The sequence below is a fragment of the Corythoichthys intestinalis genome, chromosome 4 (genome assembly GCF_030265065.1).
Source record: "Corythoichthys intestinalis isolate RoL2023-P3 chromosome 4, ASM3026506v1, whole genome shotgun sequence".
NCBI lineage: Eukaryota > Metazoa > Chordata > Actinopteri > Syngnathiformes > Syngnathidae > Corythoichthys > Corythoichthys intestinalis.
The window spans coordinates 18,396,435-18,412,943 of NC_080398.1; the positions used below are offsets into that span (position 1 = coordinate 18,396,435).

At 35.8% G+C, this 16,509-nt stretch overlaps 1 protein-coding gene across 11 annotated transcripts in view; it reads right to left on the bottom strand.

The window, feature by feature from the left end:
* Window positions 1-16,509, bottom strand: part of dnah5 (dynein, axonemal, heavy chain 5) — a 173,918-nt gene that overhangs the window by 144,846 nt on the left and 12,563 nt on the right. For 4 of the 11 annotated variants that reach the window (XM_057835035.1, XM_057835047.1, XM_057835043.1 and 1 more), the window contains exons 1-18: window positions 12,014-12,087; window positions 10,160-10,294; window positions 9,942-10,026; window positions 9,656-9,819; window positions 7,626-7,844; window positions 7,253-7,390; window positions 5,873-6,049; window positions 5,688-5,801; window positions 5,466-5,573; window positions 5,180-5,302; window positions 4,861-5,076; window positions 4,416-4,442; window positions 4,150-4,257; window positions 3,985-4,070; window positions 3,564-3,771; window positions 3,347-3,460; window positions 905-1,111; window positions 730-810 (exon numbers count right to left, since the gene is read on the bottom strand). In XM_057835035.1, the coding sequence (XP_057691018.1) occupies window positions 730-810; window positions 905-1,111; window positions 3,347-3,460; window positions 3,564-3,771; window positions 3,985-4,070; window positions 4,150-4,257; window positions 4,416-4,442; window positions 4,861-5,076; window positions 5,180-5,302; window positions 5,466-5,573; window positions 5,688-5,801; window positions 5,873-6,049; window positions 7,253-7,390; window positions 7,626-7,844; window positions 9,656-9,819; window positions 9,942-10,026; window positions 10,160-10,294; window positions 12,014-12,070 (2,367 nt within the window). In that variant the 5' untranslated portion in view covers window positions 12,071-12,087. Of the gene's footprint in view, window positions 1-729; window positions 811-904; window positions 1,112-3,346; window positions 3,461-3,563; window positions 3,772-3,984; window positions 4,071-4,149; window positions 4,258-4,415; window positions 4,443-4,860; window positions 5,077-5,179; window positions 5,303-5,465; window positions 5,574-5,687; window positions 5,802-5,872; window positions 6,050-7,252; window positions 7,391-7,625; window positions 7,845-9,655; window positions 9,820-9,941; window positions 10,027-10,141; window positions 10,295-12,013; window positions 12,088-15,144; window positions 15,292-15,912; window positions 16,043-16,247; window positions 16,353-16,509 lie in introns of those variants that run through there. The other 7 variants (XM_057835036.1, XM_057835046.1, XM_057835042.1 and 4 more) reach the window with 6 other exon arrangements.

Sequence of the window (16,509 nt, forward strand, 5' to 3'; positions counted from 1 at the left end):
TGAATCTAATTAATGGAAATAACATAAATTACGGTGTCTAATGCAGCTAGTTTGCATTTTGTTACGTAAAGTCAACTTGTCAAATTTTACAGTGTATAATCTACAGACTTGCCAGGAGCTGAAGCCATACAGTCTGTTAGTTATTTTTAGTTATTTATCCAGGGGTTTGACAAAATAATGGAAACACCTTAAAAAAAAAAATCAACAAACACTAATTTAATATGGTGTAGGTCCTCCTTTTGTGGCAATAACAGCCTCAATTCTCCGAGGTATTGATTAATACAACTTGTGATTTGTTTCCAAAGGAGTTTTAAGACATTTTTCGGTTAGAATACCCTCTAACTCTTTAAGAAACGATGGCGGTGGAAATCGACGTCTTCATTGAATCTCTACAACTGACAATAAATGCTCAATGATGTTGAAATTTCGGGGATTGTGCCGGCCATACGAGATGCTCAACTTCATTAGAATGCTCTTCATGCCGTTTTTTAACAATTATGTTCAATGATTATGAGGCCAAAATGTTCAGTGTTTCCATTATTTTGTCCAACCCCTGTAGTGATTTTCAATAAAAAACATGAGCTTTTCAGTACAATTTTGGGTTCTACTTAAAATAGCTTTAGACTCATTTCTCTCCACTAAATAGAGCCAATTGCAATAATGGAAAAAACTGACTTGACGTGATGTGACGTCATTTAGTTTTCTATGTCTGGCGAAAATAGACCTTACCTTAGCTACATGTGGCATGGCCAGTTGTTCAAAGGCACTCTGAATCTTTCCACGCACTCTGGCATTCTCACTCAACATGAACTGCAATAGCAAAGGTTAACACAGTATACTGTATTCACATTTATTTAATTATTTATATTTTTTTATATGTGAATGTGTGTGGGTTGATAGCAACCTGTAAGTTGTTTATGTTCTTTTTGAAGGTGTCCTGTTTACGCTGCAGCAGAGCAGCAAAGGGTGGGACCTCCAAATTGTTCCTGCTCATGCAGTTTGCCTCTCTGATCTGTGTCATAATCTCTGGGTCAAAATTCACGAATAGCTCTCCAGTCTCTGTTGATCGGATCAGCAAAGAGGCCTTTAGTCCTGGCCTGGCGTCCTCAACCTGATTAAAAAACGGATATATGTGATGCATAGGCTGAGTTTGACTTTTGGGGCAGGGGGGGCACAACATGTTGATGACCTCGAAATGCAGTGTCAATAATAAAATCAACTTACAAGGATATTTATAATAATAAGTTGACAATGAGCATTTTTTGTTTCCGATCATTCTTGACGGGAATTCTAAATCAGGCTGCTAAGGTAATAATTTTCGCCAAGATCGTCATCCATTGAATATGGTGTCGTGCCAATGTAGTTACCCCAGTCAAAAATTGTATCCCCTGGGCGGAGCCATATGGAGGTAGATTTGTGTCTTTATTATTCAATCAAAAAAAGTTGGTTCAATTAAAAAAAAAGTTGCTTCAATCAAAATATATATTTTCAATTTCAACCCAAAAAAGTTGCTTCAATAAAAAAAGTGTTTGAATGCAAAAATACATTTTAAACTCAAAAAACTAAAAAAAACAAAATGTTTTTTTAAATGCATTCATCTGAAAGCTATTTTTCTTTGGGGGTTTTTTTGTTGTTGTTGTTTTGTTTTGTTTGGTTTGGTTTTTTTGATTGAAGCAACTTTTTTGATTGAAGTAATGTCGATTTGTGTTTGGGCCACATTTTGGCAAGGACATTTTTGTCTTTAGTGTTCAATCAAAAAATAAGTTGCTGCAAAAAACATATTTGCAAAAAGAAAAATCATTTCAGTCAAAAATAGAAACATTTCAATCATAGAAAGGTTTTTGAATGCGACAAAACATTTGAGATTGAAAAATTTGCATTTGAAGACTTAACTTTTCATTGAAAAAGTTTTCTTTGATTGAAAAAAAAATCCTTGTTTGGGCCATATTATGGGTAGGACATTTGTGTAAAAATCATTCAATCCCCCAAAAAGTTTCTTCATTCAAAAAAAAAATATTTTCAATCAAAGAAAAAAAATCATTTGAAAAATAAAATTGCCCTCCCCCCCCTTTTTTTTTTTAATTGTATGCAAAGCAAATGACCGTCTAAGGTGCCAGTCACATGATGTGTTCGAAATATAATTCTGACCCATCATAAAAATATTTTTTTTTTGTTCATTTCATTCATTTTTGTTGCAGTTGTATTGCTTTACAACTTTTATTTTATATATATATATATATATATATATATATATATACACACACACACACACAGGGCTGCACATAATTTTTTTGCCCAGGTTCTCAGAGGAGGACCTGGAGATGTGACTTGGTCCTCATTGAGCTTGAGAGCCGACCCGCCTGATGCGATAAATTTATGACAAGCTTTACTTAGAGCCAATTAACTTTAATTAATTGTATTAACAATTAATGCTTGATTAACATCAACTGGCACAACAAAATTGCCATTACTTTGAAGTGAAATGTAAAGAAATAAAAAGCACCAATTCAAAATAAAGGGCATTATGCGGCTCCCACATTAACTCCAAGCCTTTTTAAAAGTGGGATGTCCTCCACATAAGACCTCATTGAACGTGCATGTTAAGCTTTGTAAAATGCGAGCAAAAGCACGTTTGTCAGTGCATGTCGCTGTTCATTACCTTTATTCCGCCCTATTCCGCCACTTGTCCATAGGGCGAGTGGGGTCCTGTTTGACATTGATAGTTTGCTTAAATGCCACATGCTCTGTTTTTTTCGTGCTTTTCAAAGTTTGGATGGCTGAAATTCTTTGACCCTACATAAAATGCGCTGCTCTTATCGGCGACATTGGGATTCTCACGGCACATTTTGTACCGCATTTCCGTGCGAGCATCATTTGCTTCTAGCCATGGTACCTCCTGTAGCCACTTTTCAGCCAAAGTCCTTTTTTTCGGTAGCTCCGGTGACATCTCTGTCGTCTGTCTGTCTTTTGACGGGGGAACACGGAAGTAATTACTCAGTGTGGCCTGCCTCTTCGACATTTTGAGAAGTTATTTTCTCGTGTCCGCCGCAAATACAGTGGTCAGCCATCGGTACGCAAAAGCATATGGAAGCCGTTGAGGGCCAGCACGTTTGTCTACGTCCAGTACGCATGCGCGCATGCGGACCACTTATGTGCACCCCTGTATATATATATATATATATATATATATATATATATATATACACATATACATACATAGGAAAGTCAATTAAATGCAATGACACTTTCAGCCACTGGGGGGCTGGCCCCCTGGCACCTCCTTAAAATCCGCTTATGATGTGATAGTGTGATGAAAAAAACAAAGTGTGTTTCTTCTACAGTTTACCTTTTTCATCCAGCTTTGGTGGTAAAGTATCTCATACTCAAGCAGAACTGTTGCTACCCTGTTGTAATTCCTGATGATCTTCTTAGCCTCTGGTATGGAAAGGACTCCAGTTTGCTATTCAGATATACAGTAAAAGGAGCAAAGGCAAAGTTTTCTTAAACACCATTTAAACATGTTAATAATACAGTTGATGTTTAAAATTAAAGATAGTATCAACCTTTTGAAACATATCCATGGGACCCTGAATTCTGCCGTACAGCTGCCGAGCCCACATGATCCGGCCAGACACCGGAGGCAGATCTCGGCCAATTGGGGGGTCTAGTTTTTGTTTCATGTAGAGATTAAACACCATTTCAATGTCCCAGCCATAGCTCTTGAGAACATGCTGGTACTTCTCATCAATGCCAAGGTTGGGGATACCCAGTCTATAGAATTATAAAATATATTGAAAAAAATACAAAAAAAATATTAAATAAGTCAATGAATGTCTGTACAATTACAGGTTAGTCCTGTAATTTCAGTTGTTCATTTTTAGTGTGTCAAACAATGCAAAACCTTTTAACATGTAGCATTTCCGTTTTGTTTTTGTATCTCAAATATTGACAAGGAGCAAAATACAAGAAAGTACAGTGGACTACCTTTCAAACCTTTTAAGCACATCAAGAGCTTGTTCAGTAGTTTGAATGTTGGAGAAAGTACAATCCATAAAATTTATTAGCTGCTCCTAAATAACCCACAAAAAAAGAGAAAGTATTTCAATTGAATTACTGGACCAGTAGTCTGTAAGTTAATGTTTAACATACATGAAGTTCATTGGTGCTTTTGCAGAATTCCTCATAGTCCACATCAAAGTCAGTTCTTCTCTGGTCAAGGAAACTGTAATGTTTTGTCTTCATGTTCAGCATTATTGCCTGCCACATTAACAATCACAAGCCCTCTCAAAAAATATATATATATAAATATATATATATATATATATATATATTTTTTTTTTTTACCCTGTCGGATCAAAATGAGGTAAGAGCTATCTAATCTTAAATTAATAATGAAAAATGTTTGCCATTCTTACCTCCCATTTCGCCTGCATTTCTTTAGTCTTGTTCACCCATCAAAGCAAATGCATGGAAAAATTCAGATTATTCATTGGACGATGGAATACGATAAATAATATTAAAAACAAAATACAGCACATTATTACAGCACAACATGATAAATGATATCAGTTGTGACCTCAAGCTGTAGGTTAGTAAAAGTGTGTTGGGGAAAATCACAATTTGAAATCAGAGTACGGATTCAATCAAGTACATTTAATTGCACTTACTTTTGTTAGTGAAACAAAAAATGGACTTGCAAAGCTAATAAAAATGACTTTAAAAAATACGAAAAATATTGTAATAGATAGATAGATAGATAATGAAAGTTTACCTTATATAATGCTTGTAATACCACATACCCTTGAATATCCTATACAAAGTTAACATTTTGTTAGGGACTCAAATAGCATCTGATCTTACTTGAAACCTGGTGGCCACTGTCTCAAGCCCCTCTATTTTTGCATCCTGAAGGGCCGAGTAGGTAGAAATGGTGCCCAACATTTCCAGGATCTTGTTGAGTCGTCGCTGGAATGTGTCAAATTTTCCAAAAATATACATCTCACTGAAGTCAAATTGTCTTTCTATTGGAGTTTGTTCTAGCTTTGCCTTGGTCTTATGAAAACAATCCTGATACTCCTAAAGAAATGCAAAATGGGGAGCACCAAATACTTTGACCAGGGAAACTTCTTTGATCGGTAAAAAAAAAAAAAAAAAACTCAATAATGAGTGAGGTCACTACCTTGTTTAATTGGATGGCTGCTCTGATTTTCTCCTCTACCATTTTTTGGGACTGATCCCAAATTGAATGTTCGCCATTGTTAGTGATGTACCCTTTGCAGGCTGTTATCATTTGGTTTGTTACCTACAAAGAAAAACATTATCTTGGACTACAATGCCTAAACATCCATATGCCACCTCAGCTAAGATCGGTATGATATGATCCATTGTCATAAGTTAAAAATAATGGCAAAATTCACAGTAAACAGAGCAAGAAATATATGCTTTGTAAAATATGTATTCTTTACCTTGACAAAGAGTGATGTAATCTTTTCTGATGTGTTATAGTAGCGAGAGATTTTGTGAATCATTCTTATAGCATTTATAAGACCCGGTATGGCATCAACCATTGATACCTGGTAATAAGCAAACATGCATAATATTGAATTTGTAAAATTATGCCCATTCTCGCAAAAATGTTAGGAAAAAGGAAGTTCTCATATTTAAGTGAATAAAAGGAGTTGCCTTACAGGATCACAGTTGTAAAGAGGATCACAAAACTTCTCCAAACTGTAGAGATACTTGACATTATCTTTGGCTTCGTTGGCTGACTCTGTGATTCTGGTGTCCAGTTCCCGCCACAACTGATAAAAGCAAATCATTATTGAGTTTACAATGGTGCGACAGTGCCATTTGCATGCAATTGATTCCTTACCTTAATGATTTTAGACTTTGCCATTAAGAGCACACCCAATATGGCCTTAACATCCGGACTTTTAAGTTGATCTAGAAGGTAGTTAAAGCGAGACATTCGTTTCTTCCAATGGTCCAGCTCAGCTCTTGGGCCAAGGTCTTCGGCTTCTTTCCTCAACTGGTCACTCTCAGCTAATACCTAAAGCATAACATCATCTGTGATGCAATTTACTATTTATTGGAAATACTGCATATATGGCAGAAAACACTCAGGTGACTTGAAGTTCCGCTCTGAGACTCCCAATTTGGCCAAATTTCAAAATTGTCCGATATGCATGTGTTATACATCATTGGAAAGCTTAAAATCTCAATTTTCTGGGTGAAAAAAATTTTGAACAGGAGGGCATTTTTGAAAAAAAAATAAAAAACATTTAAACAGCAAAACCCTATCTTGAGATGAGAGCACGCAAGAGCAAAATTACAGACGCCATGACTTTAACGAGATATTATCGCGGACTCACCTTGTTTCGATCCAAAACTCCATGTAGCATGTATCACCGAGTGTCAAGACACAGCTGTGAATGGTCACAGCTGGATTTTGGGGGGATTTTATGGGTGAAACATGGTAATATAACAAGGGTCGCGATGCAGGAATCGCAGACATCAAGGAATGGTTGAGATGTTCTTTTTCATATATTTACCCTTTTAAACTTTTTTTTTCCAAATTTTCTTTGTTTGGATCGATTATTTATCATCTAATATAACGGAAAAATGCGATAGTGACAAAAAAAATACAATTAAGCAATAGTTATGAGGTAGATATCCGTGACTTTTTTACAGACACCATTTTTTTCATTGTGACGTCATTTGTTTAAAGGTTTAAAATATGCGAGTGAATAATTTTTTTTTAAGATTTTTATTTTTTTTTTAAACGAAATGTTAGACATCAATTAATGATTCTAATCATTTCGAATAATAAATACAATTACTTACCTTCTTTTTATGGCTAGGTTGAAACAAAAGTGGTTGTGCGACATCTGCAAACAGGGGTTTCAAGGGTAAAACTGACAAATTAAAAATAGTTCTTATTACGCCATGAATCGTCTCTGGCATTATATAGACATATTGTTCTATCAAACACAACAGTTCTTTTGGCTTAAAATACAGCAGTTTATTTTAAAGAGGGGTGCAAGAGCAGAAACTGCTTTTTCAGTCTTGTCTGTGTTTTCCGCCATATATATTTTAAATCATTTGGAAGTTGAATTAAGGCATGTACTTTCACCAAAATTCATGGTTAAGGCATGGTATGTCTGATTTTTAATTTGAGAAAATATCCTATAATTCATGGAAGAATAGCGTGAATGTATTTGGCATTTAACAACTTTTACATAAGGGTTCTTACCCGTTCAATCTGTTTAATCCAGACTTTCATGCAAGCTTCTGCCTTTTCTATGGTATCTGTGTTGTTGGCTGCAGCCATGTAGTCCGATGGTCCTTTCAGGACCCTCACATCAAATGTGTCACACGGTTTCAAAGTAACCTGGACATATATGGACAATGGCATAGTCATAATACATGGATGCTGCACTGACTGTACTACAGGAGTCTTGAAGTATGCTTATGAAATAATAATTAATTAATTCCAGCATTTATCCATTTCATATTTTTCCATCCATCAATATAATTTCCATTGTTTCTGTGTGTAGAAATGCTCATTGTGTTTTATGTTACATTATCATTATACTGGGCTCTATTGTTCATGTAACCTACAGTACCTTTTCTTGTAGACTCTCCTGTGCCCCTGCCAATACGGACACAAAGTTTTCCAGTGATGATATGAAGTCCTTTTTAACTGTTTGGGCCTGAGGGCTGGCCAGCTCTCCCCAGCCATGATTCATCTTTGTCAGTGTTGGTATGAAGACTTCAGAGAGCAGCTGCTCCACACTTTTTAGCAACCCTCCTTCAGAGGTGTCCAACATATTGAAATTGACTTCCTAGGAATAATCAGTTCGCAAAACTTAATACAGTCATATCACATATTTAAAATGGAACTAATATTTGACTGCTGCTAAATTGAATTTGTTAATCTAGTAGCGTGCATTTGGAGCTCCTCTTCATCCTGTACATTAATGACTTTGTTAATTCCTCATCCGTGTTTCATAAAGTACTATTTGCTGATGTACAAATTTATTCTTTTCCCATAAACATCCCTCTGCACTTGAGCAAATCATAAATAGTGAACTAAAGAAAATAGACACATGGTTCAAATGTAATAAACTCTCACTAAATATCAATAAAACAAATTACATTTTGTTTCACTCCTATAAAAACAGCCCATCAAACAAATTTGTTTAAACATAAATGGAGAAACCACTGAAAGAGTCTGCTCTACAAAATTCCTGGGGATCCATATTGATGAGTACCTTAATCTTAAAAAACATATCGATGAGCTCACAAATAAACTGTCGAAATATGCTGCTCTGTTTTTTAAACTGCGACATTATATCCCACTATCTGCACTTCTCACCCTGTATAAATCTTTATTTGAACCACATTTACAATATTGTAATATCATATGGTGCAACACATTTCCAACCTATCTAAAAAAGCTTGAAACACTACAGAAAAAAAAAGTCATACGTGCCATAACATGGTCCGGGTTCAATCTCCAACTAAATTAATATTTCACCAGCACCACCTTCTGAAGCTAAAAGAACACAACTACTTTCAAAATGCTTGCATAATGTATCAGGTCATCCATAAACTAAACCATAAATTAAGTGATCTCATCCCAATCTATACTCCTCAGAACACATATACTACCAGAAGAAAAAAAAACACATCACAGGAAAAAACAGAAGGCTAAAGTCTACAAGCTTTGGCATTGTGTGCAGAGGACCACAGATCTGGAATGAACTGGACGAAACACTTAAAATGTCACACTCAATCTCCATTTTTGAGAAAAAACTGAAAACTCACCTCCTTGCAATGTATGCTTAATATGCTGTCCTTGAATAACATTACCAAGGTATTACATGTAAAATCCGATTTAATCAGAATTTTGAAATTTTCCATAGTTAATTGTATGTATGTGTATGGATGTGTGTATGTGTGCGCTGTTTGACTGGGCCCCTACTAAAAGCTTTAAATAGCTTATTCAGAGTGTCCCTTTCATGCATTCTGTGAGATGAACTGCTTGTATATATGACCATGTTCTTGTGTGTACCATGGTACGATGTGTGAATAAACTGAAACTGAAACAGATTTTTTATATTTTATCAGTAATATTGAGAAATTGTGTATATTTTCTTTACATTATACTGTACATATTATACGGCTACACTCAAGCATTGGCAAAATTACCATAACATAACAGTTTCTAGAGCATCCAATCAGTCAGTCAACCCAACCACCTTGTAAAATGAGACTAAATAAACAATGATGGTGATTGCTGTAATCTAAATAAAGCACAAAACACACCGTTTAGTCATGAGATCTTGGCAAGAGTCTGTCAAACTTAAGTGAGCCAGCTTTCATAAAAATAGATCTGGAATGCTTCCTTGAAAAAAACACATATTGCTTTATCACCCAGACAACGTTTATCATTCTAAGTAATTTTCCTCTCGTATGTACACGGTCTAAAAATGTATATTTCCAATCTAGCGTAGATTATAAAACTAAGTGAGAGTGAATTTGTTGTAAAATTTACAAATGTGCTAATAGCATTTGAAAGGAAGGTTTGATTCAAGTTGAAAATTAATCTAGGGTTGTTAAGCTTCTCTGTAATTGCTTCAAATGGCCTTACTCTGTGTATATTCTCAGAGGTGATCGCCTTGGAAGCAGTAGCTCTGGTGAAAAATACACACACTCCAGTCAGCGCCACATCCCTCCCATCAGTCACAAACACTTTTTTCTTATTATTTTGACTAGGTGGCTGAGGCAATTGTAGGGATGATGATGATGGTGTTCCTGCAAGGTACAAGTTGACATCATATTCATTAGCATATTTCCTTTAAAGGTTATTTTTAAATCTCATTGGTAGCCGCTGTTGTAAAGATTAAAATTCAATTGTTATAATAAATCATAAGTACCACCATCCAATGATCCAGCTTCTTGATAATAAAACATGAGGTGTAGAAGCCCCTCAGCCACAAAAAACTGCTCCATCCGATGAAGCTAAGGCAAAAATAAAAGTATTTCATTATTCATACAGCTATCCTAAAATTAGTTTGATTATTTAGACCACGCTACACTGAATAGAAAATACAACTCATGCATTTAAAACACTGACATTTATCACAAATCAGACCTGGTCTCCCTCCAGTATAGCATCCTCGACATCAGCCTTCTCCAATCCCAGGCATGAGGCCACAATACTGAGAACATAGTCATGTCTTCCATCAAGCTGGGCACGCTTGGCTTCACGCTCCTCCTTTAACTTTTGCTGTGTAACAGATACAGACTGTATATTAATATCAAGATGAAGGTAAGATGTAGGAGTTTTGAATTCTCTTCTACTTTGACGGGGTTTCTCAAGATCACAGTCAGTAATCAAAATGGGTCATGGATCAGTGGGCCAAGGGCTTAATGCTCTTCTGTATTCCTTTTATTTATGTATCTGATCCCACAGCACATATTTCCTCTGATATTACGCCGAGCAATATGTAGAAAGGAAATAACAGATAATTGTCTCTGGGAACTCTGCCCAAAAACAGTTTGGAGATAAGTGTCTTACTCAAACGACACTTTGAAAGTTCCTCTCAAGGATGGTGCAACTATCTCATAAATAATTTATTGGCATCTTGTGGTTTATAAATTAGAAATAATTTAGTTTCTTCAAGATGGTAGAATTTATTATAATGAACCGGTGATCGATCAAATTTAGTATAGTGTCTATGAGATGATCACTAATCAGAAAAATAATGAATGAAATCTTAAGTAAAGGACCTGAGGGAATTACACATTTTTAGATACTGTTTTAACAAAATACAAACTTAATATTCATTTGAAAAGGATGTTCACGCTTTTACCATTTCATTTGTGTCCTTTTGACATTGGCTTTATTGCGAATGGTGTTGCTTCAAGCTTCGAATCGTGTAGAGACATTTAAAGGTAGCATATTTGCAACCATACAGTTACCGTATAGTTAATAATTTCCACTGCAGATTTATTCTAGTGTCAATTTTCAGTAACCACTGGCTTTTCATGGTACAAATACTCTGAGCAGTTCAACAGAACAAAGTGTTCAGAATTATAACGGAAAGATTATGTGAATGATAGCAATACAAAAACACAAACAAAAACAATTACACTAATTGTTTCTAGTCGTAAGTAAATTAGTTAAAAGTGAATCCTGATTAGCCATACACAGGCAATTCCTTTTGACATTTACAACAATGCACCTCAAAAGCGCAGCGACATCCATGTAGTTTGGTTTTAGTTGGACTGCAATTATATAACATTTTACAATACATAAAATGATAAAATGTCAGCCTCCCTACCAGCTTTGTCATATGTGAACATTACATGTCAGCCTTGCCCAACCACCACATGCTTCCAAAAATGTGACACAACTCAACAAGAGGGAACCTTAAACAACTGCCGGCTGACCTTTTTGCAACAAGCAACAAACACCACACTCTTTCTGTTGCTATACCGCCCATTGTGTGAACAGCCCAGGCAAACAACACAGCTGCAGTGTAGTGACATGAAAACAAGCTGAGGCCAAAATCAAATTTACATGTACATTGCACAAGCCTGTAAAAGATTCCTATAACGGCAAGCGCAAACAAATTGTGTTTGTGCGTTTTTTCTGTTCATACAGCAGATATAGAAAACAGTTGAGCAAAAATGAAAACCCAGAGACAAAGAATGGTAAGACTAACAATCTTGAGCAAACAGACACTTTCATGATTGAGGTGAAAAAAGCACTGTTAAAATATATTCCGGTATGACTTTTTGGCAAAAACAAGTAATTAGATAACACATACAGTATGTTAAAAGTTTGTTTGTATTGTTTTTGTTCATTTTAAATACACAGTAAAGGATTGAACTAATTTACTAACTAAATCCACAAGGTAATTTAATTTACTACGAAAATCAATATCATTACATACATTGCTTTGCTGCCAGTCTTCCACTTGAAACATAATTGTTTGCTTACCTGGATAACCTTGGAGACTCCGTGTTTCCAGAGCTGTTTCCCAAACACCTGAGACATGACAACTCAACTCGCTACCTCACACCCCTGTAGAGTATCTCTGAGTGGTAATCTGCATTCAATTACTAATTTACATGAAGACAGAGCAACTGCGATTTTCACATCCAATCAATTTAGCACTGAAGCTCATTCTTTAACTCAGCAGTGGACAACATTTCTATTCTTAAATTATTACTTTGTAAGTTTTAGTAACATGTTGTTCAAAAACCAATACAAATAATATGTTTACTCAACTTGAAGTGTAAACTATGAGACAAAAATCACGTCTGTCATCATGTTATTACAATTTTAATTGGTTATAAATTGTCTTAAATCCACTACATTTGCATCAAGCTAGTTCAAATTCATACAGTACACAATAACATTAATAGAATTTCGAATTGTCAAAAAGTTAAAAAGTTACTCTTTATGTAACTGGTTCTGAATCATGTGACTTAGAATACTGTATTTAAATAAATGATCCTTTTCAAATAATGCTAGATACAGTGCTATACAAAAAAGCCTCTTTATACTGATACTTATACTTATGATGAAGTAACTGTAATTATTGTGAAAAAGCATCACCAAATATTTGGTAGGAAAATTTTCACTATGCATAGTTGTCAACTTGTATCAAAAGCCTCCTTTTGTAAATAATGTAATTTTAAAATATGTCATATACGAACGTAACTCACAATATATCTGTATTCTATTACATTTATATATCTCCAGCTGCAAGTGTATGGCTTAAATGCTGTCTTATGCACATGTAGTGGGGAGCAGAAGTATTTGAACCCTTTGTGTTTTTGCAGGTTCACCCACTTAGGAAATAGGTAGACATCTGAAATTTCAGTCATAGATGCATTTACACTTATAGGGACCTAATCTAAAAAAAAAAAAAAATTTTTTAATCCGTAACCAACATTGTATGATTTTTCAATACTTTCTTTGTAATTTACTGGGGCTCATAAGCATTTGTACCCCTCTCCTGAGAATATCAGTGTTAATAAATAAACGTCACGTAGGCACACCGAAAAAAAAAACTTTTTTTTTTTTTTTTTTTTTTTTTTTTTTAAATCACTACGAAATCTGAATGTCAAAAATTGATATTCGATATTTTCTGCGTCCTATATGGTATACTGGGGACGGGTTTCAATAAGCTTCGGCTTCTCCCGTCAGCCCTTTTCTTTTCGGGTTGAATTAATTGTAAACACATATAAATGCTGTATGTTTGTTTGGATTTGTCACGCCTGAAGGGAAAATAAATAAAAATAAATCAATCAATAAATAATATTTAGTAAAACAAAAAAGCCTTTGTTTGCAATTACTTTGCTTGCTTTCTGCTTTGATGCTTTCTGTAGTTTTTCACCAGGTTTTCACAAATGGAAACAAGGATTTTGGCCCATTCCTCCACACAAATACTCTCTTGCTCTGTCAGGTTTTGGGACTGTCGTTGAGGAACAGGAAGTTACAGCTCCATCCTGAGATTTTCTATTGGATTGAGGTCTGGAGACTAACTAGGCCACTCCAGAACCTTGATATGCTTTTTATGTAGCCACTACTTGCTCAGTTTGGCTGTGAGCTTCAGATCATTGTCATGTTGGAAGATCCAGCCACGACTCATCTTTAAGTCTCTGACTGGGGAAAGGAGGTTGTGGCTCAAAATGTGACGATATATTTCACCATTCATCCTCTGCTTTATACAGAACAGTCGTCCTGTCCCTTTTGCTAAAAAGCAGCCCCAAAGCATGAGGTTTCCACCCCCATACTTCACAGTCGGGATGGTGTTCTTAGGATTGTACTCATCCTTATTTTTCCTCCACACATGACGAGTAAAGTTTGCAACTGAAAGTCCTACTTTGGTCTCATCTGACCACATCTGACTTTCTCCCATGACCCCTCTGCATCATTGAGATGGTCCATGGCAAACTTTAGTTCTACTGACAGTAGCCTTTGAAATTGTGTATCCAGCTCTCTTCAGGTCATTGACCAGCCCCCGCCGTGTAGTTCTAGGCTAAGCACTCACTTTTCTCATCATGAGTGATGCCCCATGAGAAGATATTTTAAATGGAGCCCAGTCCGAGGTAGGTTATCAGTCATATTTAGCTTTTTCCATTTTCTAACAATTGCTGCAACTGCTGATTTATTCTCACCAAGCTGCTATCCAATTGTCCCATAGCATTTTCCAAGTTTGTGGAGCTCAACAATTTTTTCTCTGGTGTTTTTCGAAAGCTCTCTGGTCTTACCCATGGTAGCAGTTGGATTATGATTGACTGTGGGGTGCACAGGTGACAATAATGGGCTCAAAGGGGTGGTGGCTGGGTGTTTACTCATTGGGTAAAGGTGGACCATTCTTAGGGTAGACTGACAACTCTTTGAGTGTCGTAATTATTGCGGATTCTCAGGGGTACAAATACTTATGAACCTCAGTAAATTATAAATGAAATTAATTTTTAAAATGATACAATTTTAAGTCTGGATTTTTTACATTATGTTTCTATGAGTGGAACTGCATGTAAGATTGAAATTTCAGACCTCTACCCATTTTCTAAGTAGGTGAACTTGCAAAATCACAAGGGGTGCAAATACGTCTGTTCCTCACTGTATATTCCATTATAATTTTGACAAAACACCAAAAGGACTCATTTCTCAAATTGTACTGTTCAAGGTGTTTTGTTTACAAGTATCACAATTGACAATTACCAATGTAAAGAGAATAAATAAAAAGAGTTTGAAGCACTTTTCAGAATTTGCATACAATAGTTCATGTTTTCCCACAACATTTTCACATGCATCTCACTAAGCATGCATTTTTTTTAATATGTTCGTTGAATATAAACCGAGTCATGTATGATACGTGTCACTTGAATTATCATCCAGATGAAGTCAAAATGAAATTGGAAACATCCATGATGGGATGTTAAACCACCATAATTCTCAATATACTGCATACCATTTTCCTTTACAACCAAATTATTTGTTTCTACGCACATGATATAGCTTACTAAAGATTACCCCCACTGATGACAGAATAATTGCATTTTGACCTGAAAAGCCTTGCTGTCTAAAACTTCAGAACACTTGGGTCACCTTACCTCATTTTGATATTCTGAATGCAGCATCGTTGTTGCCCTTTCACACTGACATTTCTTTTCAAGTCAGTCCACCCTCCTAATTGGCTTCGGTTTTAGTGACATGGGAGAATTAGGGCAGCCAACAAAGACAAGACAGAGAACAAGTGGCTATGTGAGCAATCAACTTTCTTTTTTGCTATGTGAGAATGGTTGCTGCCTAGACATGATCTGTGTTGCTCTCAAACGAAGACTGCTAGCAGGATAATGCAGTGTAGGATAACCAGCTGTCGACCAGGTAATTATCATGGCCCTGTTCTCACCTTTCATGTCAGCACAATAGAGTGGGAGGAACAAGGGGAGGAATGAGGAGCTTTAGGTGTGGAGATGAAGGCGGAACAAGTGCAGCACTTTAAGAGTATAAATGCAAGTGTTTGCGTTGTCCGTTTGTTTACAGGTGGAAAATGCTGTTAGGCAAGGGAAGACCACTGTGGAAAATGCTGTTAGGCAAGGGAAGAGCACTCAATGTGCCTCACAACAACACTTACTGAACGTCGATGAACATATATCGAGACTAAGTGCGTTCTAGTTTGATGATGGTAGACTCGAATTATGCTCCACCCTCGTTAATTTTTTTTTGTAATGTTATAAATTGTGATTTATTGACCTGTTTTGCACATGCACCAATCGTTTTAAATAAAACAAGAAATGGAATCATGTTGTCCAAATGTTTTATTGTGATCAATATCTGCAATAAAAAAATAATGTCATACTATTTTTGTTTATACGTACTGTGCTGTCCTCACAACACGTCACGTGTGTTGCTATACAGCCAGCGAACCAATAAATGAAACTCTCCAAAGACAAGGCGTACTTTTCTTGATTTTATGGAGGTCTCAATTTGTGTGTATAACGTATGTTGTTGTTGTGATGCGGTAACTGAAATACAATACGAAATATAAATTAATAATACATTCAAAATGTTATACATTAATATCTTGCACGTGTGAGTAGCTTAGCACAAACACAATGTCTCCAGTCATATCAATGAATAACGAAAAAGTTCGCCATAAACAAAACACACATTTTTCCTTCAAACTCAACATACAAACCAACTAAAAACTCACAAAGACGAAGGTTAGCCAAGGCTTAGCCGGCAGAGCAAGTTCGTCGATGTTTTAAGCCTCGCAGGCGCTGAGAAACATGCTTGGAAGGAGGAAAAAAGGCTGGCGACAAAGATCGCTAATTGCGACAGATGCTCTTGCTTTCAACATAAATGCACGTTTGCTGGAAAAGGCGAGGTCTCACTCGCTATCATTTTTAGATGAACTCTTTGGACTACAATATTTACATTTGAACTAACTTATAGAATTTTAACTAACTTATTAA